This window comes from Mobula hypostoma, chromosome X2 (genome assembly GCF_963921235.1).
Source record: "Mobula hypostoma chromosome X2, sMobHyp1.1, whole genome shotgun sequence".
NCBI classification, from domain to species: domain Eukaryota; kingdom Metazoa; phylum Chordata; class Chondrichthyes; order Myliobatiformes; family Myliobatidae; genus Mobula; species Mobula hypostoma.
The window spans coordinates 43,088,580-43,106,614 of record NC_086129.1 but is presented as its reverse complement, the minus strand read 5'-3'; the positions used below and the strand labels follow the sequence as shown (position 1 = coordinate 43,106,614).

The window sequence follows — 18,035 nt, the reverse complement described above, 5'->3', positions numbered from 1 at the left end:
TACATCACAGGTAAAACCCTCCCAATCATTGAGTACATCTATATGAAATGATGCTGTAGAAAAGCAGCATCCATCATCAGAGATCCTCACCACCCAGACCATGTTCTTTCCTCACTGTTGCCATCAGGTAGACGGTACAGGTGCCTCGGGACTCTCACCACCAGGTTGAAGAACATTTACTATCCCTCAACCATCAGGCACTTGAACGAAAGAGGATAACTGCACTCATCTATTAAGATTTCCCCCAGAACCAATGGTCTCACTTTAAGGACTCTTTATCATTTATTTTGTGCTCTTGTTATTTATTGCTAATTTATTCATATTTGTATTTGCACAGCTTGTTGTCTGCTATGCTTTGGTTGATCTTTCATTGATGCTATTACAGTTACTATTCTATAGATTTGCTGAGTATGCCTGCAAGAAAATGAATCTCAAGGTTGTATATGGTGACATTTATGTATTTTAATAATAAAATTCACTTTGAACTTTCTCCTCTTCCCACCAGTCCTCAAATGCTCACCGTAACATTATTGGGTGTGACAGGACTTCACTGCCACCTGGCTTCACGATTAACTCCAGATCATTTTAGACCTGGTAGGGGAACACAAGTACCTATTGTGCACTGAGCCATCATTAAGGACCCTCACCATCTGAGAAATGCCCTCTTCTCATTGCTACTATCAAGGAGAAGATACAAGAGCCTGAAGACCCACACTAAATGTTTCAAGAACAGCTTCTTCCTCTCCGCCATCACATTTCTGAATGGACAATGAACCCATGTACACTACCTCACTTGTTGCTCTCTTTTTTGCACTATTCTATAATTTTATATATTTTTTTAAATTTATAATTTGGAGTACTTTTTGTATTGCACTGTACTGCTACCACAAAACAACAAACTTCACAATATATGTCAGTGATAATAACCTTGTTTCTGACTCTAAGTCAAAAATGAGCAAAACCTACATTATTTTCTATGGCCATTTTCTGTTTGTTTTACACTCAAGATTCTCAAAGAGCAAAACTGTGTGGCACAGTAGCACACTGCTTTACAGTACAGGAGACCCAGGTTCAATTCCCGCCGCTGCCTGTAAGGAGTTTGTACATTCTCCCCGTGACTGCTTGGGTTTCCTCTGGGTGTTCTGGTTTCCTCACGCAGTCGGCAGGTTAGTTGGTCATTGTAAATTGTCACGTGATTAGGCTGAGATTCAATCGGGGGATTGCTGGGAGGTGCAGCTCAAAGGGCCAGAGAGGCTTGCTCCACACTGTATTGCAATAAGTAAATAATGATGACTGTACCTGACACATTAAACTGTCCGTGTACATTTGTTCAATTGAATGTTTGATCTGTGTGATCTTGTTCTTCAGATCTTAAATGGAAAAAATTAAGAGACTGTAAAAGATGCAACTCCATAAGGTCATTTAACTCACTATTCTTTCCAACGGTTGCTGAGATTTCTGTCTCTCATACACACACAAAAACTCCAGGACACATGTACACATTCCAAAATACATACACACAGGCAAATGCCTATATACACCTTTCGATTTTCCATTTGCTTACCTGCAATATCATGTTCGACCTCTGCCCTCCAGCGCTGAAGGCAATTCTCCAAGAAGGTAAGCTCTTCGGCCGTGATGTGTCGGGGTGCTGGGTGTGCAGGCATTTCCATGGGAGGCTTGGTCTGGGTGAAAGGCTTGTGCAAGGTTGCACGCTGCAACTGGGGTGTGCTTGTGGGGCTTGCACTTTCAGGCAATTCAGCATTTGTTAATTCTGAGTGACTGAAAAGGGGAAAAAAATTAACTACAATCATTGATGGGGAGGTAGCAGTCTCAATGCAGAAACATCCCTCAGGAAGTTCAATGGCATCCAGAATGAAGTAATCCTAGTAACTACTGCAATGTGTAACGTCCACAAGGTGTACTGCACAGCCTAAAGCCGTGACCTCCATAAACTAAAAAGATACAGACAGCAAGCCCAGGAGAATACCATTAACCAGGTTACACAGCTAACCAAAGTAAAGGCATGTCAGATGTTACTTCAACATTGTTGGGTCAGGAACCCTAGAACTTGCTGCCTAACAGTATTGTTCTGCATCAAATGCGGCAGCTCAGGAGGAAGGTTCATTACTGTACCGTATAGCCTACAGTTTAATAAGGGACTATAACCATATAACATATAACCATATAACAATCACAGCATGGAAACAGGCCATCTTGGCACCTTCTAGTCCATGTCAAACTCTTACTCTCACCTAGTCCCACCGACCTGCACTCAACCCATAACCCTCCATTGCTTTCCTGTCCATATATCTATCCAATTTAACTTTAAACGACAACCACTTCTGCTGGAAGCTCGTTCCACACAGCTACCACTCTCTGAGTAAAGAAGTTCCCCCTCATGTTACCCCTAAACTTTTGCCCTTTAACTCTCAACTCATGTCCTCTTGTTTGAATCTCCCCCACTCTCAATGGAAAAAGCCTACTTTATGTTTTAGTAACATGTCGTTGCATGCGCTATTAGGCACGTATTGAGCTGTACGTGTGTGCTGAGTTCGGACTCTACCAGTAAAGAACCATGAACCTTAGCTCCCGTCTCCAGTGTTTTTATTAACAGCATTGTTGTGTAAGCAGGCCACGTACACAACAAATTGGCGACAAGGTTAATGAACCTACATCGTATCGGAACGCTGTCTTTTAATTGATAACGACATTCAGAAGAAGAGCGCAAGGAACGAGCCAAGGAGCGGGAGAAGGAGGCAGAGCGAGGCCACAAGTCAGAAAGAAAGCGGGAGCACAGCCGGGGTCGGGAACGTCGGGAGACCAAGAGACACAGTTGGAGCCGCAGCACGTCCAGCCGAGACCACAGCCGGCGCTGACCCCCAGGGACTGAGGGACTGCCTGCCCCAGAAGGGAGATAAAAAGGAGCCCCACACACACACACACACACACACACACCTAGACGGAGTGCGTCCGTGGTGCTAGCAAAAAGGACACGTGAGTCAAAAAGGAAAATAAGGGGAGAATGGGGCTTAATTAACATAACAAAGATGGCGATGATTGGAACCATTAACAGCATTTGATAGTGGCATTGAAGACTGGGCAACTTACATTGAAAGAGTGGAGTTATATTGTGAGGCTACCGGTGTTAAGGATGAAAAGAAAGCCAGCATTTTACTCCGTATTATGGGAGCAAGAACATATGGGCTGCTACAGAGCTCTGGAAAGACAGCTGACAGAACATTCAAGCAAATAGTAGACACTCTCCAACAGCATTTAAACCCCAAACCACTGGTCATTGCTGAAAGATTTAAATTTCACAAACGGAATCAGAGCAAAAATGAAAGCATTTCTGAATATTATGCTGAATTGCGCAAATTATCAGAACATTGTCAATTTGGAGCTGGTCTATCGGACTCATTGAGGGACAGGTTAGTGTGTCGCATGCACTGTGAAACCACACAGAAGAAGCAGACCTTACATTCGAGAAAACGCTAAACATTGCAATATCAACGGAAACAGCAGCACAGGGTGCTTCAGAGATACAACAAAAATCTCTGGAATATGCTACGAGTAAAATGTCACTGAACAGAAATGAAGGAAAGAAATGTTACTGTTGTGGGAACAGGTCACATGACCCTGATGACTGTTGGTTTAAAGATAAAGAATGCAGAAACTGTGACAAACAGGGCCACACTGGCAGAGTATGCAAAGCTAGTAAACAGCAGAAAAAGGACAAAATACAGAGAAACAAGAAACCCCAGAAAGGAAAATCCAACAAGGTACACAAAATAAAAAAAGGCAGTTCTGATGAAAACGACTCTGATGAAAATGAATTGTCTTGTCTGCAACTTCACAGCGTGAAAGAGACAGATGATCGAAGAGTAATAAGGATCACTCCACAAGTGGCGGGCGTGAGACTGAAAATGGAGGTGGACACAGGCTCAGCTTTAACAGTGATCTCTGTACACGACTACAAACGACTGTTTTCTCACATACCTCTGAAATGAACTAAACTACTGCTAAAGACTTACACAGGACAGAAAGTGTGTCCCAAAGGCAAAATTAAAGTGACAGTGACCTACGGAGACAAAACACAGCAGCTGAACCTCTATGTACGGAAAAATGGAGGACCACCGTTGCTGGGACGTGAATGTCTCAGGAAAATCCAGTTGGATTGGCACACCATCAAGGCACTAGGTGTGTCAACAAAGGAGGGCAGCAAGACTACATCTGAGAGACTGTCACAAATACTTGCTGACTCTGGGGATGTGTTCATGAAAGGAATAGGAACACTTCAGGGCATGAAGGCAAGGATTGAGATTGAGGAAAATGCATGTCCAAAATTTCACAAAGCCAGACCAGTGCCAGTCAATCTAGAAGAGACCCCTCCCCTCCCCCAGAGACTTGAGTTATAAATGGGTCTTAGACCAAAAGTAAAAAAACAGGCTTGTTATAATTTGATATTATTAAGTTACTAAGTAAACAAATGGTCGGCGTTTGTATGTTAAGGGTAAACATATTTGTTCAGCATAGTGCCTCAGTAAAAAAAAGTTGATACCCTATTAAGATAAAAGGGGAGGGGTGTACCGTAATGGCTACAGTATCATAAGGGACTACTATGTTTTAGTAACACGTCGTTGCATGCGTTATTAGGCGCATATTGATCTGTACGTGTGTGTCGAGTTCGGACTCTACCAGTAAAGAACCACGAACCTTAGCTCCCATCTCCAGCGTTTTTATTAATAGCATTGTTATGTAAACAGACCACATACACAACAATTACCATCTTCTCAATGGTTAACTTGCTCAGCAATAAATGTGGTGATGCTCACATTCTGAGAACAAATTAAAGAAATACTGGTCACAATTTTACCCTCTGGGCAAATGGTTTCTTTTCTTCCGCAGTCAGTGTCCTGCTAAACTGACTGGAAAATCCAAACACTGACATGTCGACTCACTCTCCGACCTCACTGTTTATCTTGCACCTTAAGACCATAAGACATAGGAGCAGAATTAGGCCGTTTGGCCCATCGAGTCTGTTCCACCATTTGATTATAGCTGATTTATGATCCCTCTCAACCCCATTCTCCTGCTCTCTCCCTGTAACCTTTGATGCCCTGACTAACCAAGAATTGACCAACCTCCACTTTAAATATACCCAATGACCTAGCCTCCATGCCCGTACACAAATTGCATCCCATCTGTACTACCTGACTGGCATCGGCAGGGCCACGTTCGTGTCAGGCTGTGGCTTTGGAGGTGACGTAATCGTTGCATCTTGAGTAGGAGGCATGCTTGATGGTTGAGTGCTGGCAAACTCCCAGACATATTGTAGCATGTCTGCCAGAGGGAACCGACTGGGACCAGACCCATAATTCATGTACCTAAAGAAAACCACAGGGAAGAAAACAAATTACATTGTAGTAATGGGAAAATGGTTTCAAAGAATTATATAGGATTTACAACACAAAAACAAAACTTTAATCAAACTGGTCAATGGGACATAGAACAGTACAGCACAGTACAGGTCCTTCAGCCAACAATGTTGCGCCAACTTTTTAACCCACTCCAAGATGATTCTAGCCCTTTATTTCCACATAGCAGTCCATTTTTTCTTTGATCATGTGCCTATCTCAGAGTCTCTTAGATATCCTTAATTTATCTGCCTCTACTACTGCCACTGCCAGTGTGTATCAAGTACCCACCACTCTCTGTGTGAAGACTGTACCTCTGACATCCCCCCCATACTTTCGTCCAATCACCTTAAAATTATGTCCCCTTTATTTCAGCCATTTCCACTCAGGGGAAAAAATCTCTGGCTGTCCACTTTATCTATACATCTTATCATATTATACACCTCTATCAAGTCACCGCTCTTCCTCCTTCACTCCAACTATCCTCATAAAACATGCTCTCTAATGCAGGCAGCATCCTGCTAAGTCAGCTCTACGCCCTCTCAAAAGCTTCACATACTTCCTATTATGAGGTGACCAGAACTGAACACAATACTCCAAAGTGTGGTCTAACCAGGGTTTTCTGGAGCTGCAACATTACCTCACAGCTCTTCAACTCAGTTCTCCGACTGATGAAGACCAACGCACCACCCTATCAACTTGTGCAGCAATGTTGAGGGATCTATGGATGCGAACAGCAAGAAACCTCTGTTTGCCCACACTACTAAGTATCCTCCCATTAATCTTTACTCTGTGTGACAGAGCAGGTCTTCCTCCTACCCACCTCCCCAGAGCCCCGTAATTCCCATTATCTCTTTCTAGCAATGCTGATGTTATGTTTATCAGGTGCACATGCTAGACTAACGCTTTTGCTTGTACTTGCACACTCCAGGACAGGGGGATTCTTTGATGTGTCCTGCTTGTCGTTGCTCCCAGTTTCAGGGAGGGGGCCTGATTGATGGGTTGGGTGTCTTCAAAAAAGGTGCCTGCTTGTGGTGGCACGTGCTCTGTGGTGGCTCAGTGAAAGTGTTCATTTTGGGGATGGGGGGGGGGAAAAGAGTCCTGGCTCCTGGAAAGTGGTTAGTTGCGGATTGATTTTGTTGCACAAAGTCATTGTGATCTTATTGTGATGACTGCTATTTGTGGACATTTGTGATTGTGAAGAAGGATGTAAATTCCTGTGTTTTGGTTTTTGTGTCATGGTTCAGGCTCACGGTAGCAACTCCCTCCACATTCCAAAGAATGGAATAGCCCTCTTCTCCTCTAGTAAAGGAGATCCCAGCTTAAAGGTTCATTTTGGTGTAAATGGTGGGGTGGGGGGGTGTGCAGAGAGGCTGTGGTAAGGTGAGGTGAGATGTGTTACATAAGAACATAAGAAATAGGAGCAGGAGTCAGCCATCTGGCCCATCGAGCCTGCTCCACCATTCAATAAGATCATGGCTCATCTCCACCCACCTGCCTTTTCCCCATAACCCTTAATCCCACTACCATGCAAAAATCTATCTAACCTTGTCTTGAATATATTTACTGAGGTAGCCTCCACTGCTTCATTGGGCAGAGAATTCCACAGATTTACCACTCTCTGGGAAAAGCAATTCCTCCTCATCTCCGTCCTAAATCTACTCCCCCGAATCTTGAGGCTATGTCCTGCCTCTATCTTATCAATCCCTTTCATAATTTTATGTTTCTATAAGATCTCTTCTCATTCTTCTGAATCCCAGCAAGTACAGTCCCAGGCGACTCAATTTCTCCTCATAGTCTAACCCCCTCATCTCCAGAATCAGCCTGGTGAACCTCCTCTGCACGGCCTCCAAAGCCAGTATATCCTTCTTCAAGTAAGGAGACCAGAACAGCACGCACTACTCCAGGTGCGGTCTCACCAGTACCCTGTACAATTGCAGCATAACCTCCCTGCTCTTCAATTCAATCCCTCTAGTAATGAAGGTCAACTTTCCATTTGCCTTCTTGATAGCATGCTGTACCTGCAAACCAACCTTTTGTGATTCATGCACAAGCACTCCCAAGTCCCTCGGCACTGCAGCGTGTTGCAATTTTTTTTTACCATTTAAATAATCTGATCTCCCATTTTTCCTTCCGAAGTCGAAGACCTCGCATTTACCAACATTGTAATCCATCTGCCAGACCCCTGCACACTCACTTAACCCATCTATATTTCTCTGCAGACTCTCCATATCTTCTGCACAATTTGCTTTTCCACTCAATTTAGTATCATCAGCAAACTCAGATACACTACACTCAGTCCCCTCTTCCAGATTGTTAATGTATATTGTGAACAGCTGCAGGCCCAGCACCGCCCCTGTGGCACACCGCTCACCACTGATTGCCGACCAGAGAAACACACACGCATCCCAACTCCCTGCTTTCTATTGGTTAACCAATCCTCTATCCATGCTAATAAATCAACCCCAACTCAATGCATCCTCATTTTATGGATAAGTCTTTTACGAGGCTCCTTATCAAACCCCTTCTGAAAATTCAAGTAAATAATGTCCATCTGTTCCCCCCTATCCACTGCACTCATTATATCCTCAAAGAACTCCGGTAAGTTTGTCGAACAGGACCTGCCTTTGCTGAATCCACATTGCGTCTGCCTGATGGATCCATTTCTTTCCAGATGCCTCACTATTTCTTCGTTATGATAGCTTCAAATATTTTCCCAACTACAGGTGTTAAACTAGCCTACCTAGTTAACTAGGCAGGTAACTAGTTAATTACCTAGGTAACTAGTTACCCACCTAGGTAACTAACTAGTTACTTGTCTTTTGCCTACATCCTTTTTAGAACAGTGGTGTGACATTTGCCATCTTCCTATCCGCCGGGACTTGCCCAGAGTCCAGAGAATTTTGCTAATTTATCACCAAAGCCTCTACTACAACTTTTGCCATTTCTTTCAGTACCCTGGGATGCATTCCATCAAGACAAGGGTACTTGTCTATCTTCAAGCCCACAAATTTTCTCAGCACTACCTTTTTAGTGATAGTTACTTCAGATGGATGGTTTGGAGCTGTAGGCCTAAAGGTCTGATGGTATACATCTGTATTTTCTCTTTTTGACATTTTTTGTTATTTTGCTATTTTTTTGTACTGTAAATATTTTTGGATTCTTTCTGAAATGTTTACCCCTGGCACACCATTAATATTTTTGCACTGAATGTGCTTTTGCAGACTGCCATCTGAATTTTAAAGTTTTAAAACCTTCATAAGGGCACGTGACCCTCACCAGAATCTATGGTGTGACACTCTGCCTTCAAGTTTGACCTTCCAAAGTGAATCACTTCACATTTTAACAGATTGAACTCCATCTGACATTTCTCAACCCACATCTGCATCCTATCAATGTCCTGTTGTAACGCTTGGCAACCTTATATACTATTCACAGCACCACCAATCCTCACACCATCTGCAAACTTACTAACTTAGCCCTCCACATTCCCATCCAAGTCCTTTATAAAAATTCACAAAGAGCAGGGATCCCAGAACAGATCCCAGCAGAACACCACAGGACACTGCCCTACAGGCAGAAAACTCTCCACCTACTACCACCCCCTGTCTTCTGAGAGTAAGCCTACTCTGAATTCACACAGCCAATTTTCAGTGGGTTCCATGCTTCATGTCGTTCTGGATCAGCCTACCATGAGACCTTATCAAATTTTATTCATTTATTGTAACAGTATTTAGAGTTACAGCTTGGCACTGGCCCTTCTGGCCCTTCAAGCTGCCCCTGATAACCTCAATTTAATCCAGACCTAATCATGGGACAATTTATAATGATCAATGAAACTACCCGGTACATCATTGGACTGTGAGAGGAAACCCGGGGAAAACCCACCCATTCCACAAGGAGGACGTACAGAGACTCTTTACAGAACGGTGCCTGAATTGAACCCTGAACTCCGGAATCCCTCAAGCTGTAAAAGCGTCATGCTAACCGCTACACTACCGTGGCCGGGGTTTAGAAATGCCTTACTAAAATCCATATCTACTGCTCGACTTTCATCAAATTGTTTTTCATTTTCGCAGGATCCAATCAATTTCCTGGTCAATTAGTCTTCAATAGAAAAATCAATAGATTTTGGTTATCAATGGGATTTCAAAGCACCTAGAGTCAAGGTAAGTAAAAGGGGTGAGATGTGGATAAAACATAGTTTGACAAGATGAATTAGCAAACAGGCCTAAGGCTGGAATAACCTCACCTCTGTTCCTTTAATTTTCCTACCTTATTAATGGTTCACACAATCCTCTCAGATTGTTATATCAGTACACTGAGGCTCAGTCAGAACAGAAAATGTTTTTATTGTAGGAAGCAAGGGCATATGTTCTCAATGGGAGGATAAACAAGCTAAAGTGGTAACAGTGAAGCAGTGTCACAACAGTAGGGTAGACCAAAAGCAGCAAAACCACAGGACACATAGAAATGAGTGAAAAACACATTAACAGATTAGATTAGATTAGATTCAACTTTATTGTCATTGCACCGAGTACAGATACAAAGCCAAAGAAATGCAGTTAGCATCTGACCAGAAATGCAAAGAATAGTGTTATTTGCAAAATAACTGCGAATAAAAGGTAAGTGCTACAGCACACAAATATAAAAGTACTGAGACAGTGCAATATGGGTGCAATACTGCTTAACGCTGTGATGTGAGGTTCAGCAGGGTCACAGCCTCAGGGAAGAAGCTCTTCCTGTGCCTGCTGGTGCGGGAGCGGAGGCTCCTGTAGCGCCTACCGGATGGGAGGAGAGTAAAAAGTCCATGGTCAGGGTGAGATGCATCCTTGATAATGCTTTTCACCCTGCCCAGGCAGCGTTTATGGTAGATGTTCTCAATGGTGGGCAATTGGGTGCCAATAATCCACTGGGCAGTTTTCACCACACGCTGGAGTGCTTTGCGGTCCGATACGGGACAATTGCCATATTAGATTAGACAGCAAAGTGATTTCAATATTAATAATTAATAATCAAGTCCTTAGCACAAATATTTGGGGGTCCTATCACAGGGAAGAAACCACATGACCAGAAGTTTGGGAAAATGCTACTAACAAGAAGCATGTTAAAGCTGGCAACATATTTTGATAAAACTGAGAACACAAGGGGAAATTGAACATGTAGTCAATGGGAATGGGGAGAGACAAGGTTCAAAGGTTTTTTTGTTATCAAAGGCTGGAATAACCTCAGCGCTTCCTTTAATTTTCCTACCTTATTAATTTTAGCATGATGGTTCACACAATCCTCTCAGTTTGTTCTGTCAGTACACTGGTCATGTAAAACCGCATGAAAGGAATAGCACAGGGGTTCCCAACTTATTTTTATGTCACGGACTCCCTATCATTAACTGAGCAAGTTAATTACAGGAGGAAATTTAATTCAAATTAACCAGTCAGCAGGGGAAATTAAACCTGTTTGTTGCAAAATGATGCCACACCCAAAGGATGATGGATATGTTATAAAAGATGCCAAGGGTAGAGAACAGTGTTGGATTGAAAACAGAATCCAGGGCTTCAGTAGATGGAGAAGGGCCTGGTTTGTTCTTGGAAGAAAACATTTCAGGATTCCAAGATTATTATTGTCATGCCGAATGAAATAATTGTTACTCCATGTCCAGTGCAGCATACAATAACACACTAAGATAAAGAACACAGTAATAAAAAAACACAATAAATATAAATACATAAGATAGCTTTCATACATAGACTGATTGTATGTCCATTAAGAGACACTAGGTACAAGTGTCTGTACATAAGGTGACTGACAGGAAATGGTAAAGTAGTGATGGTGGTGGGAGGTGTGGAAGGGTGGGTTAGTGGGTGGAGGTGTTGATCAGCCTTAGTGCTTGGGGAAAGTAACTGATTTTGAGTCTGGTGGTCCTGGTGTGGATACTACACAGCCTCCTCCCTGATGTGAGTGGGACAAACAGTCCGTGAGCAGGGTGGGTGGGATTCTCATGATATTGCTGGCCTTGTTCCATGTTCCTGATGGCGGGCAGGCTGGTGCCATCAAATCAAGGTAACTTGGAGGTGTTCAGGATAAAGGATAGCTTGAAAGCATGAGTAAGGAAATATTGTTTCAGACGGCAGGAGAGGAGTTGGCACAACCAGAAAGGATAACAAGCTTCATCCCTTCTGCATCTCTCAGTGACAATTCTAAGTCAATACACTTGAACCCTCGCTAATACAAAAATCAGAGAACTTTCTCTTTCGATAAATCTGAAATGACTAACTTGTCAATGAGTGATGAAAGCATCTGTATCACATTGAGCTTACTGCACGGGTTTTGCCACAGCTCCAGTTTCCTCCCACCTTCCAAAGGCCTGCAGGATGTTAAGTTACCTACACTGACCACTCTGAATAAAGCAGTGCAGGTAGCCTGTGAGAAAATCAGGGTGGGGTGGGGGTATTGGAACGGGCATGGGAGAAACAATAGCTCTCAGGAAAATACATGGATGATCGATGGGGCTCCTTCAGGAACCAGTATAGGCTCAATAGGTTAAGTAGCCTATGTATTAAGAAAAAAATTGACAGAATTATGGAAATAACCTTTCTAATCGCTGCAGGAGGACAGCTGATTGTTCTTTGAGCTTCTTCACCTCTTCCCTTCTGCTGCGAGTCAGTTCCTTGTTCTTGTGTAGATACCTATGGATACATAAGAAAAAGGTGCAATGCAAGCAGATTTTCAGTGCCAAGTGAGAATACTTTACCAGACACATGACAATTATGATCTATATTCCTCCAAATCTTGCATCTTCAACAGAACATACTGGCTTTGGAGAGTGGGACATGCTTATGCACTTTCATATCATGGTATGTGAAACTGCAAACCACGTCCCACTACACAATGTCAATATTAACACCACGTAGCGGTTAGTGTGACATGACTACAGCTGGGAGAGTTGGTGTTCAGAGTTCAATTTCAATGTTGTTTATAAGGAGTTTGTACGTCCTCCCTGTGAACAAGTGGGGTTTTCTCGGGGTGCTCCGGTTTCCTCACACAGACCAAACGTGTACCAGTTAGTAGGTTAATTGGTCATTGTAAATTCTCCTGTGATTCAGCTCGGGTTAATTAGGTGGGTTGCTAGGTGGTGCAGCTCGTTGGACCAGGAAGGGCATGTTCTGTGCTGTATCTCTAAATAAATAATATATTCCTTCCCTTGAACCACAGAAACTGCAGATCGTTTTATGGTGAATTGCCTTATCCTGTACAATTTATAACAACATTAACAGTTAGACACTAATTTAAAGACAAACTTTGCTTAAATCTCAATCGCAATAAAGGCTATCACAGGAAAGAAGAGTAGATAATGGGGTCTAGCAATCAAAATTTCATTTAATAATCAGCTTGTAAGGTGTAGTAGTACTACATTATCACCAAGATGCAAAAGCATCATGAAAGACTAGTGTAGATTAAACCATGGTGAACACCCACTTCCTGAAGGACAGTAGTGAACCAGTTGTTTTAAATAGTGAAGCTTTAAACATCAATGCTCATTAGCTGAAACAGACTACCTCCTGATATAGTAATGTGTAAATACAAGCTCCAAGTTACTAACCCATCCTCAATTATCAGATCTTTATAATTCGGAAATAACTTGCCTTTACAGAGAACCTTTTACAGCTTTTGAATATCCCAAAGCGCTTCATAGCCAGTGAATTACTTTTGCAATAGGTCACCTGTACTGCAGAGAAATACAGTTGATAACTCAAAGACACCAAACAACAAGAAATGAGATCCGTGCTGGTTCTTGGTCAGGGCACCAGGGAAAAATGTAGTTGTTATTCGATAAATATCTATCGATGTCCACCAGGGTACGTGAGAACCAGATTCCAATTGTTTCACCTGAAAGATGGCATGATGCTCCCTCAGCATACATCACTTTGGATTACAAACTCTGGTCTCTGGTGTGGCTTAGAAATTATCTTTCTCCCTGAGGCTGGCATTGGTTTAAACATTTGGGATGAGGGAGTAGGGTTTGGGGAAGTTAAAATGGAGTATAGCCCCAGAATCTTAAGAAGGTTGCAACAATGAACTGGAGTCTCATTTCCAAGCAGGAAAGAAGAGATTTTGCAATATTATTCAAATTGCTGTTTTATTTTGGAATTTACATGAGAAACCAGAGATTTACTGAATTCCTTCCTGCCTCTTGGAAAGAGGCATGTGGCACCTCAACACAGGTACCAAATCACCTTTTACCCGTACTTTACTGGTTGTATGCATGTGAGCGGGTATAAATGAAACAATCTGAAATAGTTTCACTTGGCTAAACTTCCATTCCCACTTTGCTATCAGCACATGCAACACTGAACATTCCAAATTCATCTGCAACAGCCACATGAAATGTAAATCACCACCTAACTTGTTGGGCTTCTAAGCAAACATCAAAGATTCATTCAGTAATAAGTGGAGCCAAGTGAAATTGGAAACTAGCATATCTCTACTGTGTCAAAATTATCTGATAAATTTAATGCAAAGCGTGCATTAAAGTGTAGGAAATAGACTGGTCTGTCATAAATCAATGCAATTTTCTAACAAATCTCTCTACCTTGCAACAAGATTCCAAATTATAAACACAAAAGATTCTGCAGATGCTGAAAATCCAGTCATATACACAAAATGATGGAGGAACTCAGCAGGGCATGCAGCATATATGGAAAGGAATAAAAAGTCAACGCTTTGGGCCAAGATTCTTCATCAGGGTTGGAAAGGGGGCAGAAGGCATTATAAGGGATTCCAGATATACCATTTTAGCCCCATCTCATAGACATATCATGCAACTATCTCAACTTTTGTAATACATCTGGTATAACAAATGACTATGCTTCATAGCGAAAATACATCTGTAGCATTCGAATATATTCTGAATTTATAATGTGAATCTTACTTACTCTGCGTCTGTGTTATAAACCAAGCTGCAACATCAGAAGACCAACCTTACACATAATTTGGATATTAAAGACCTGTGATCTTTAAGGCATTGTAAATTATAAATTGGTTTATTGTTGTCACATGCACCAAGGTAGAGTGAAAAACTTTTGTTTTTCATGCCATCCATACAGATCATTTATCAAAATAAACCAATCATTAATTCTCCATAAATACTTTCTGCTGACCACCGGTTGAACCTACCTGTCCATATAGATGATGTGAGGAAATTCCAGTTTCTTGTGAATTTTTTCTGGCCTTCCCAAGGATTGATTGAACTCAAATCTAGAGAGTTCAAAAGTCAGCACAGGAGGCAATTTTGTGAACCAGTTCTGGAAAACAAAATGGCAGAGCTGAATATCAGAGTTTTAGTGAGAACTGAGGTTAATTTGAAATCTTGACAATTGAACTTGTCCATTCATGGATTAAACTTAAAGGTTAGTAAGGAATAAACAGAAAGGAAAAATAAAATAAATAAATAGTACAAAAGAGCAACACAACCTCTTTGCATTATTCATTTTTTTTATTGTAACTTAAAGTAATTTTTGTTATGTTTTGCACTGCACTGCTGCCACAAAACAAATTTCAAGACATATGTCAGTGATAATACACCTGATTCTGACAAAGCTCATACACAGATATTGATTTTTCACGTCTCCTCTCAAACTCGATGGCACTGAAAATCTCAGACATTCTGCACATGACAAGGTCCCTTGAAATAGTAATGAAACTCATGTTCATTTACTGGATTAAAAAGGTGACGAGAAGAGAAAAGAAAATGAAAATATGGATAGAGATAAATCCCGGTCTTGAGAGGCCCCAAAATAAGACATAATTTCCAAGATGGAAGACAAAATATTGGGGCTATAACCAAGCTGTTGGGACTTTCCTGCATTTTTCCAAGAAAATCCAGACAGAACATTTCCCAGATGGCATCTTCTCTTATGGAGATGGACTGTCACCATGGATAAGAGCAGTAGCAACAGAGGCAAGAAGATGTGGCACCTACTGTTCTTTTCTTATTCTCACCTCTTGGCCAGATCTCACTGACTGATCTGAATGCAGAGTCTCAATCTCTCCAACAACCATGGCTCCTTCCAGACACTCATGGAGATCATTAAATCCGTTAACCTGCAGAGGATACTGTCCGAACGTTTCAATGTTAGAGAACATCTTGCCTGCAAAAGTGACAATAGGACAAACAAGACTGTAAGATGGCTTCAGGTGGCATAGCTGATAAAAAAGAATGGCACCACATAAACTCATATTTCGCAGGGAGTACATTTTATAAAAGATATTTTTCACATTGACAAGAGTTAAGAATTGAAACAACTGCATTGTTGAAGAAAGTGAAGTATCCCAGTTCATGTTGGAAAACCTATCATTAACTTTTCATCATAACGACACTCCTTTTGTATCTGACCAATACAAATAGGCAGGTGCACTTTTTATAGACTTTAATAAAACCTTTATCTCACTAACATGGTTCCATTTTAACCTTCAGATATTTTAGGTGCCATTCCCCATTAAGAACAAACATGGAGCCAGGTCTCAATGTAATATTTATTTGATGATCTATTTTCAAAATCTGACAGAGATTTTGGGAACGTGGACAACCAATTCTTAAGGGAATACAGAAAAAATTTTATCAAGAATAAACGTCATGGTATGAATGAAGAAATGCTTCCGAATATTTTTTTAACTTTCACTAAAAGCATCAGGGAAGGTTCCACAACATAATGGCATGACATGTTATCATTGCTGATCTAAAAGTGAGTTGAAGATTGAATAAGACCAAAAGGAAATAATTTATTTTACAATGCACAAATCTTTTAAGTTACTAAACGGAGCCTATTTGAACTGCACGATAATGCTCTACTGAAAAAACTTTGCAATTTGCTGAAGAAATTGCCAAGTGAATGGAATACAAATTACATGTAAAAAAAAGAATCTCCATGATTTATCATAGTGAACCAATAAATTAATAATCCCAATGAGTGTAGTGGTGTCACAATAAATACGATTAAAATGGGCACTGTATCATGCTGCAGTTCTCTGCTCCAGCTGTATGAAGGTAAAAAGCTAACAAATAATTCTACAAAATCAACAGAACTGGAGGGGGAGGGAGTAGATAGACTAAATGAAAAGAGACTGACACTGAAGGTGTGCTAAAAGATCATCAAGTTTAAAATAAACTGTGCTTTCACTTGGCCACGGTGTATGAAAGGAAAGGATCTTGTTCATCACATTTGGGGAATGCCACACTTCATTATTAATGAACTATCAATTATCGGCTCCTTGGCTTCTTAACGTGGCTCAGAAGTGAACCACCTCCTATGAAAATGAAACTCTCGCTTTCACATCAATGAGCTCTATAGCCTTTCCCATGAAAAAATACAGCAAAGTAACAGGAACGCCAATGAAATGACCTATACTGGGCTTGTGACTTCTTGAGCTGAGTCAAGTTCATCTGGCACAAGGGTCTTGTAGGAGTCATGAATCCAATCTCCATCTGCACTTGTATTCAGTGTTGCGTGTTTATTATGTGTATTATGGCAACTTGTTACATGAATATGGGAGCGGGGGGAATGCGGTAAAAGCAAAGGGAATAAGTTATCTATTCATGCTTATTTCATAGCCCTTTGTGGCTTGGGACTAGGGGCGGTCGTATTTTTTGTTGACTGCTGAGACAACGCTCAACAATGCTAAATATTGTTTAGCTTACACTTGGGTAGACTTCAGTTTCATTGCTTCAAGATTGTATGTTTGCTAATTGCTAAAGGATTCGACTCCTTGGAATAACCATCTCAGTGGAGCTGAGGGCACGCCATGAAAATATTACAACTCCATAGTGGTCGCAGGCTAGTGGCAGTTGTTTAGTTTTGCCACTACATTTTGTCAGCAAAATCTTTTGACAGTTATACCAAATGAACACTCATTCGCTATGTCCTAGAAATTAGGAGCACTGCAGCTTGGAGCAGCTTGTAGCAAGTAACAGCCATTTGCTGATTCATGCTATGTATTTGAGTTTGAAACACAGTTTTTAATGGTCATCATTGCCGTGTCCAACTGGTTTGGACTGAAAAGCTATATAGTAGTGGTTGCCTGAAGATTTTGCCCTTGGTTTTGTTGAAAAGCTGAAGAATTGAATTGCTTCCATTGTTGAAAAGCTGAATTGAATTTGCCGTTGCTTTGTCTGGTTTGCGCACTTAGAAACAACATGAGTCCAGCTGGAAGCAGTGACCTTGAAGCCAAGACAAAGAGAGAAATTAAACAAACATGCGATGTCGATGGGCAGTTTGTTGGAAGAAATAAAAATATTTACAAAGCCAACGAACAGGCTGTGATTACATACAAAGGTAATGAACTGCAGTATGGCGACACTGATGTTTCAGATGATAAAGGTCTAAATGCCACGCTGGAGGCCACAAGGACCCGAAAGGAAATAACAAGCATCGTGATGCAACAACAACACAATGCATCTCTGCCTAAAAGAGAGAGTCACATCTTTGCTGGTGATCCATTGCAGTATCATTCATATACGAGGACTTTCAAGAACAGCATTGAAGGCAAGATTGTTGATTCTGGTGGGTGTGGCCATTTTCCAGAACAGTTCACTGGAGGTCACCCTAGAGAGCTTGTCAAAGA

At 41.4% G+C, this 18,035-nt stretch overlaps 1 protein-coding gene across 5 annotated transcripts in view; it reads right to left on the bottom strand.

Annotated features, from left to right (window-relative positions):
• usp28 (ubiquitin specific peptidase 28) overlaps positions 1-18,035 on the bottom strand; it is a 122,445-nt gene that overhangs the window by 34,321 nt on the left and 70,089 nt on the right. For all 5 annotated transcript variants that reach the window (XM_063038308.1, XM_063038311.1, XM_063038309.1 and 2 more), the window contains exons 10-15: positions 15,417-15,565; positions 14,592-14,719; positions 12,008-12,103; positions 5,214-5,387; positions 1,565-1,782; positions 1,300-1,370 (exon numbers count right to left, since the gene is read on the bottom strand). In XM_063038308.1, coding sequence (XP_062894378.1) covers positions 1,300-1,370; positions 1,565-1,782; positions 5,214-5,387; positions 12,008-12,103; positions 14,592-14,719; positions 15,417-15,565 — 836 coding nt within the window. The remainder of the gene's footprint in view (positions 1-1,299; positions 1,371-1,564; positions 1,783-5,213; positions 5,388-12,007; positions 12,104-14,591; positions 14,720-15,416; positions 15,566-18,035) is intronic.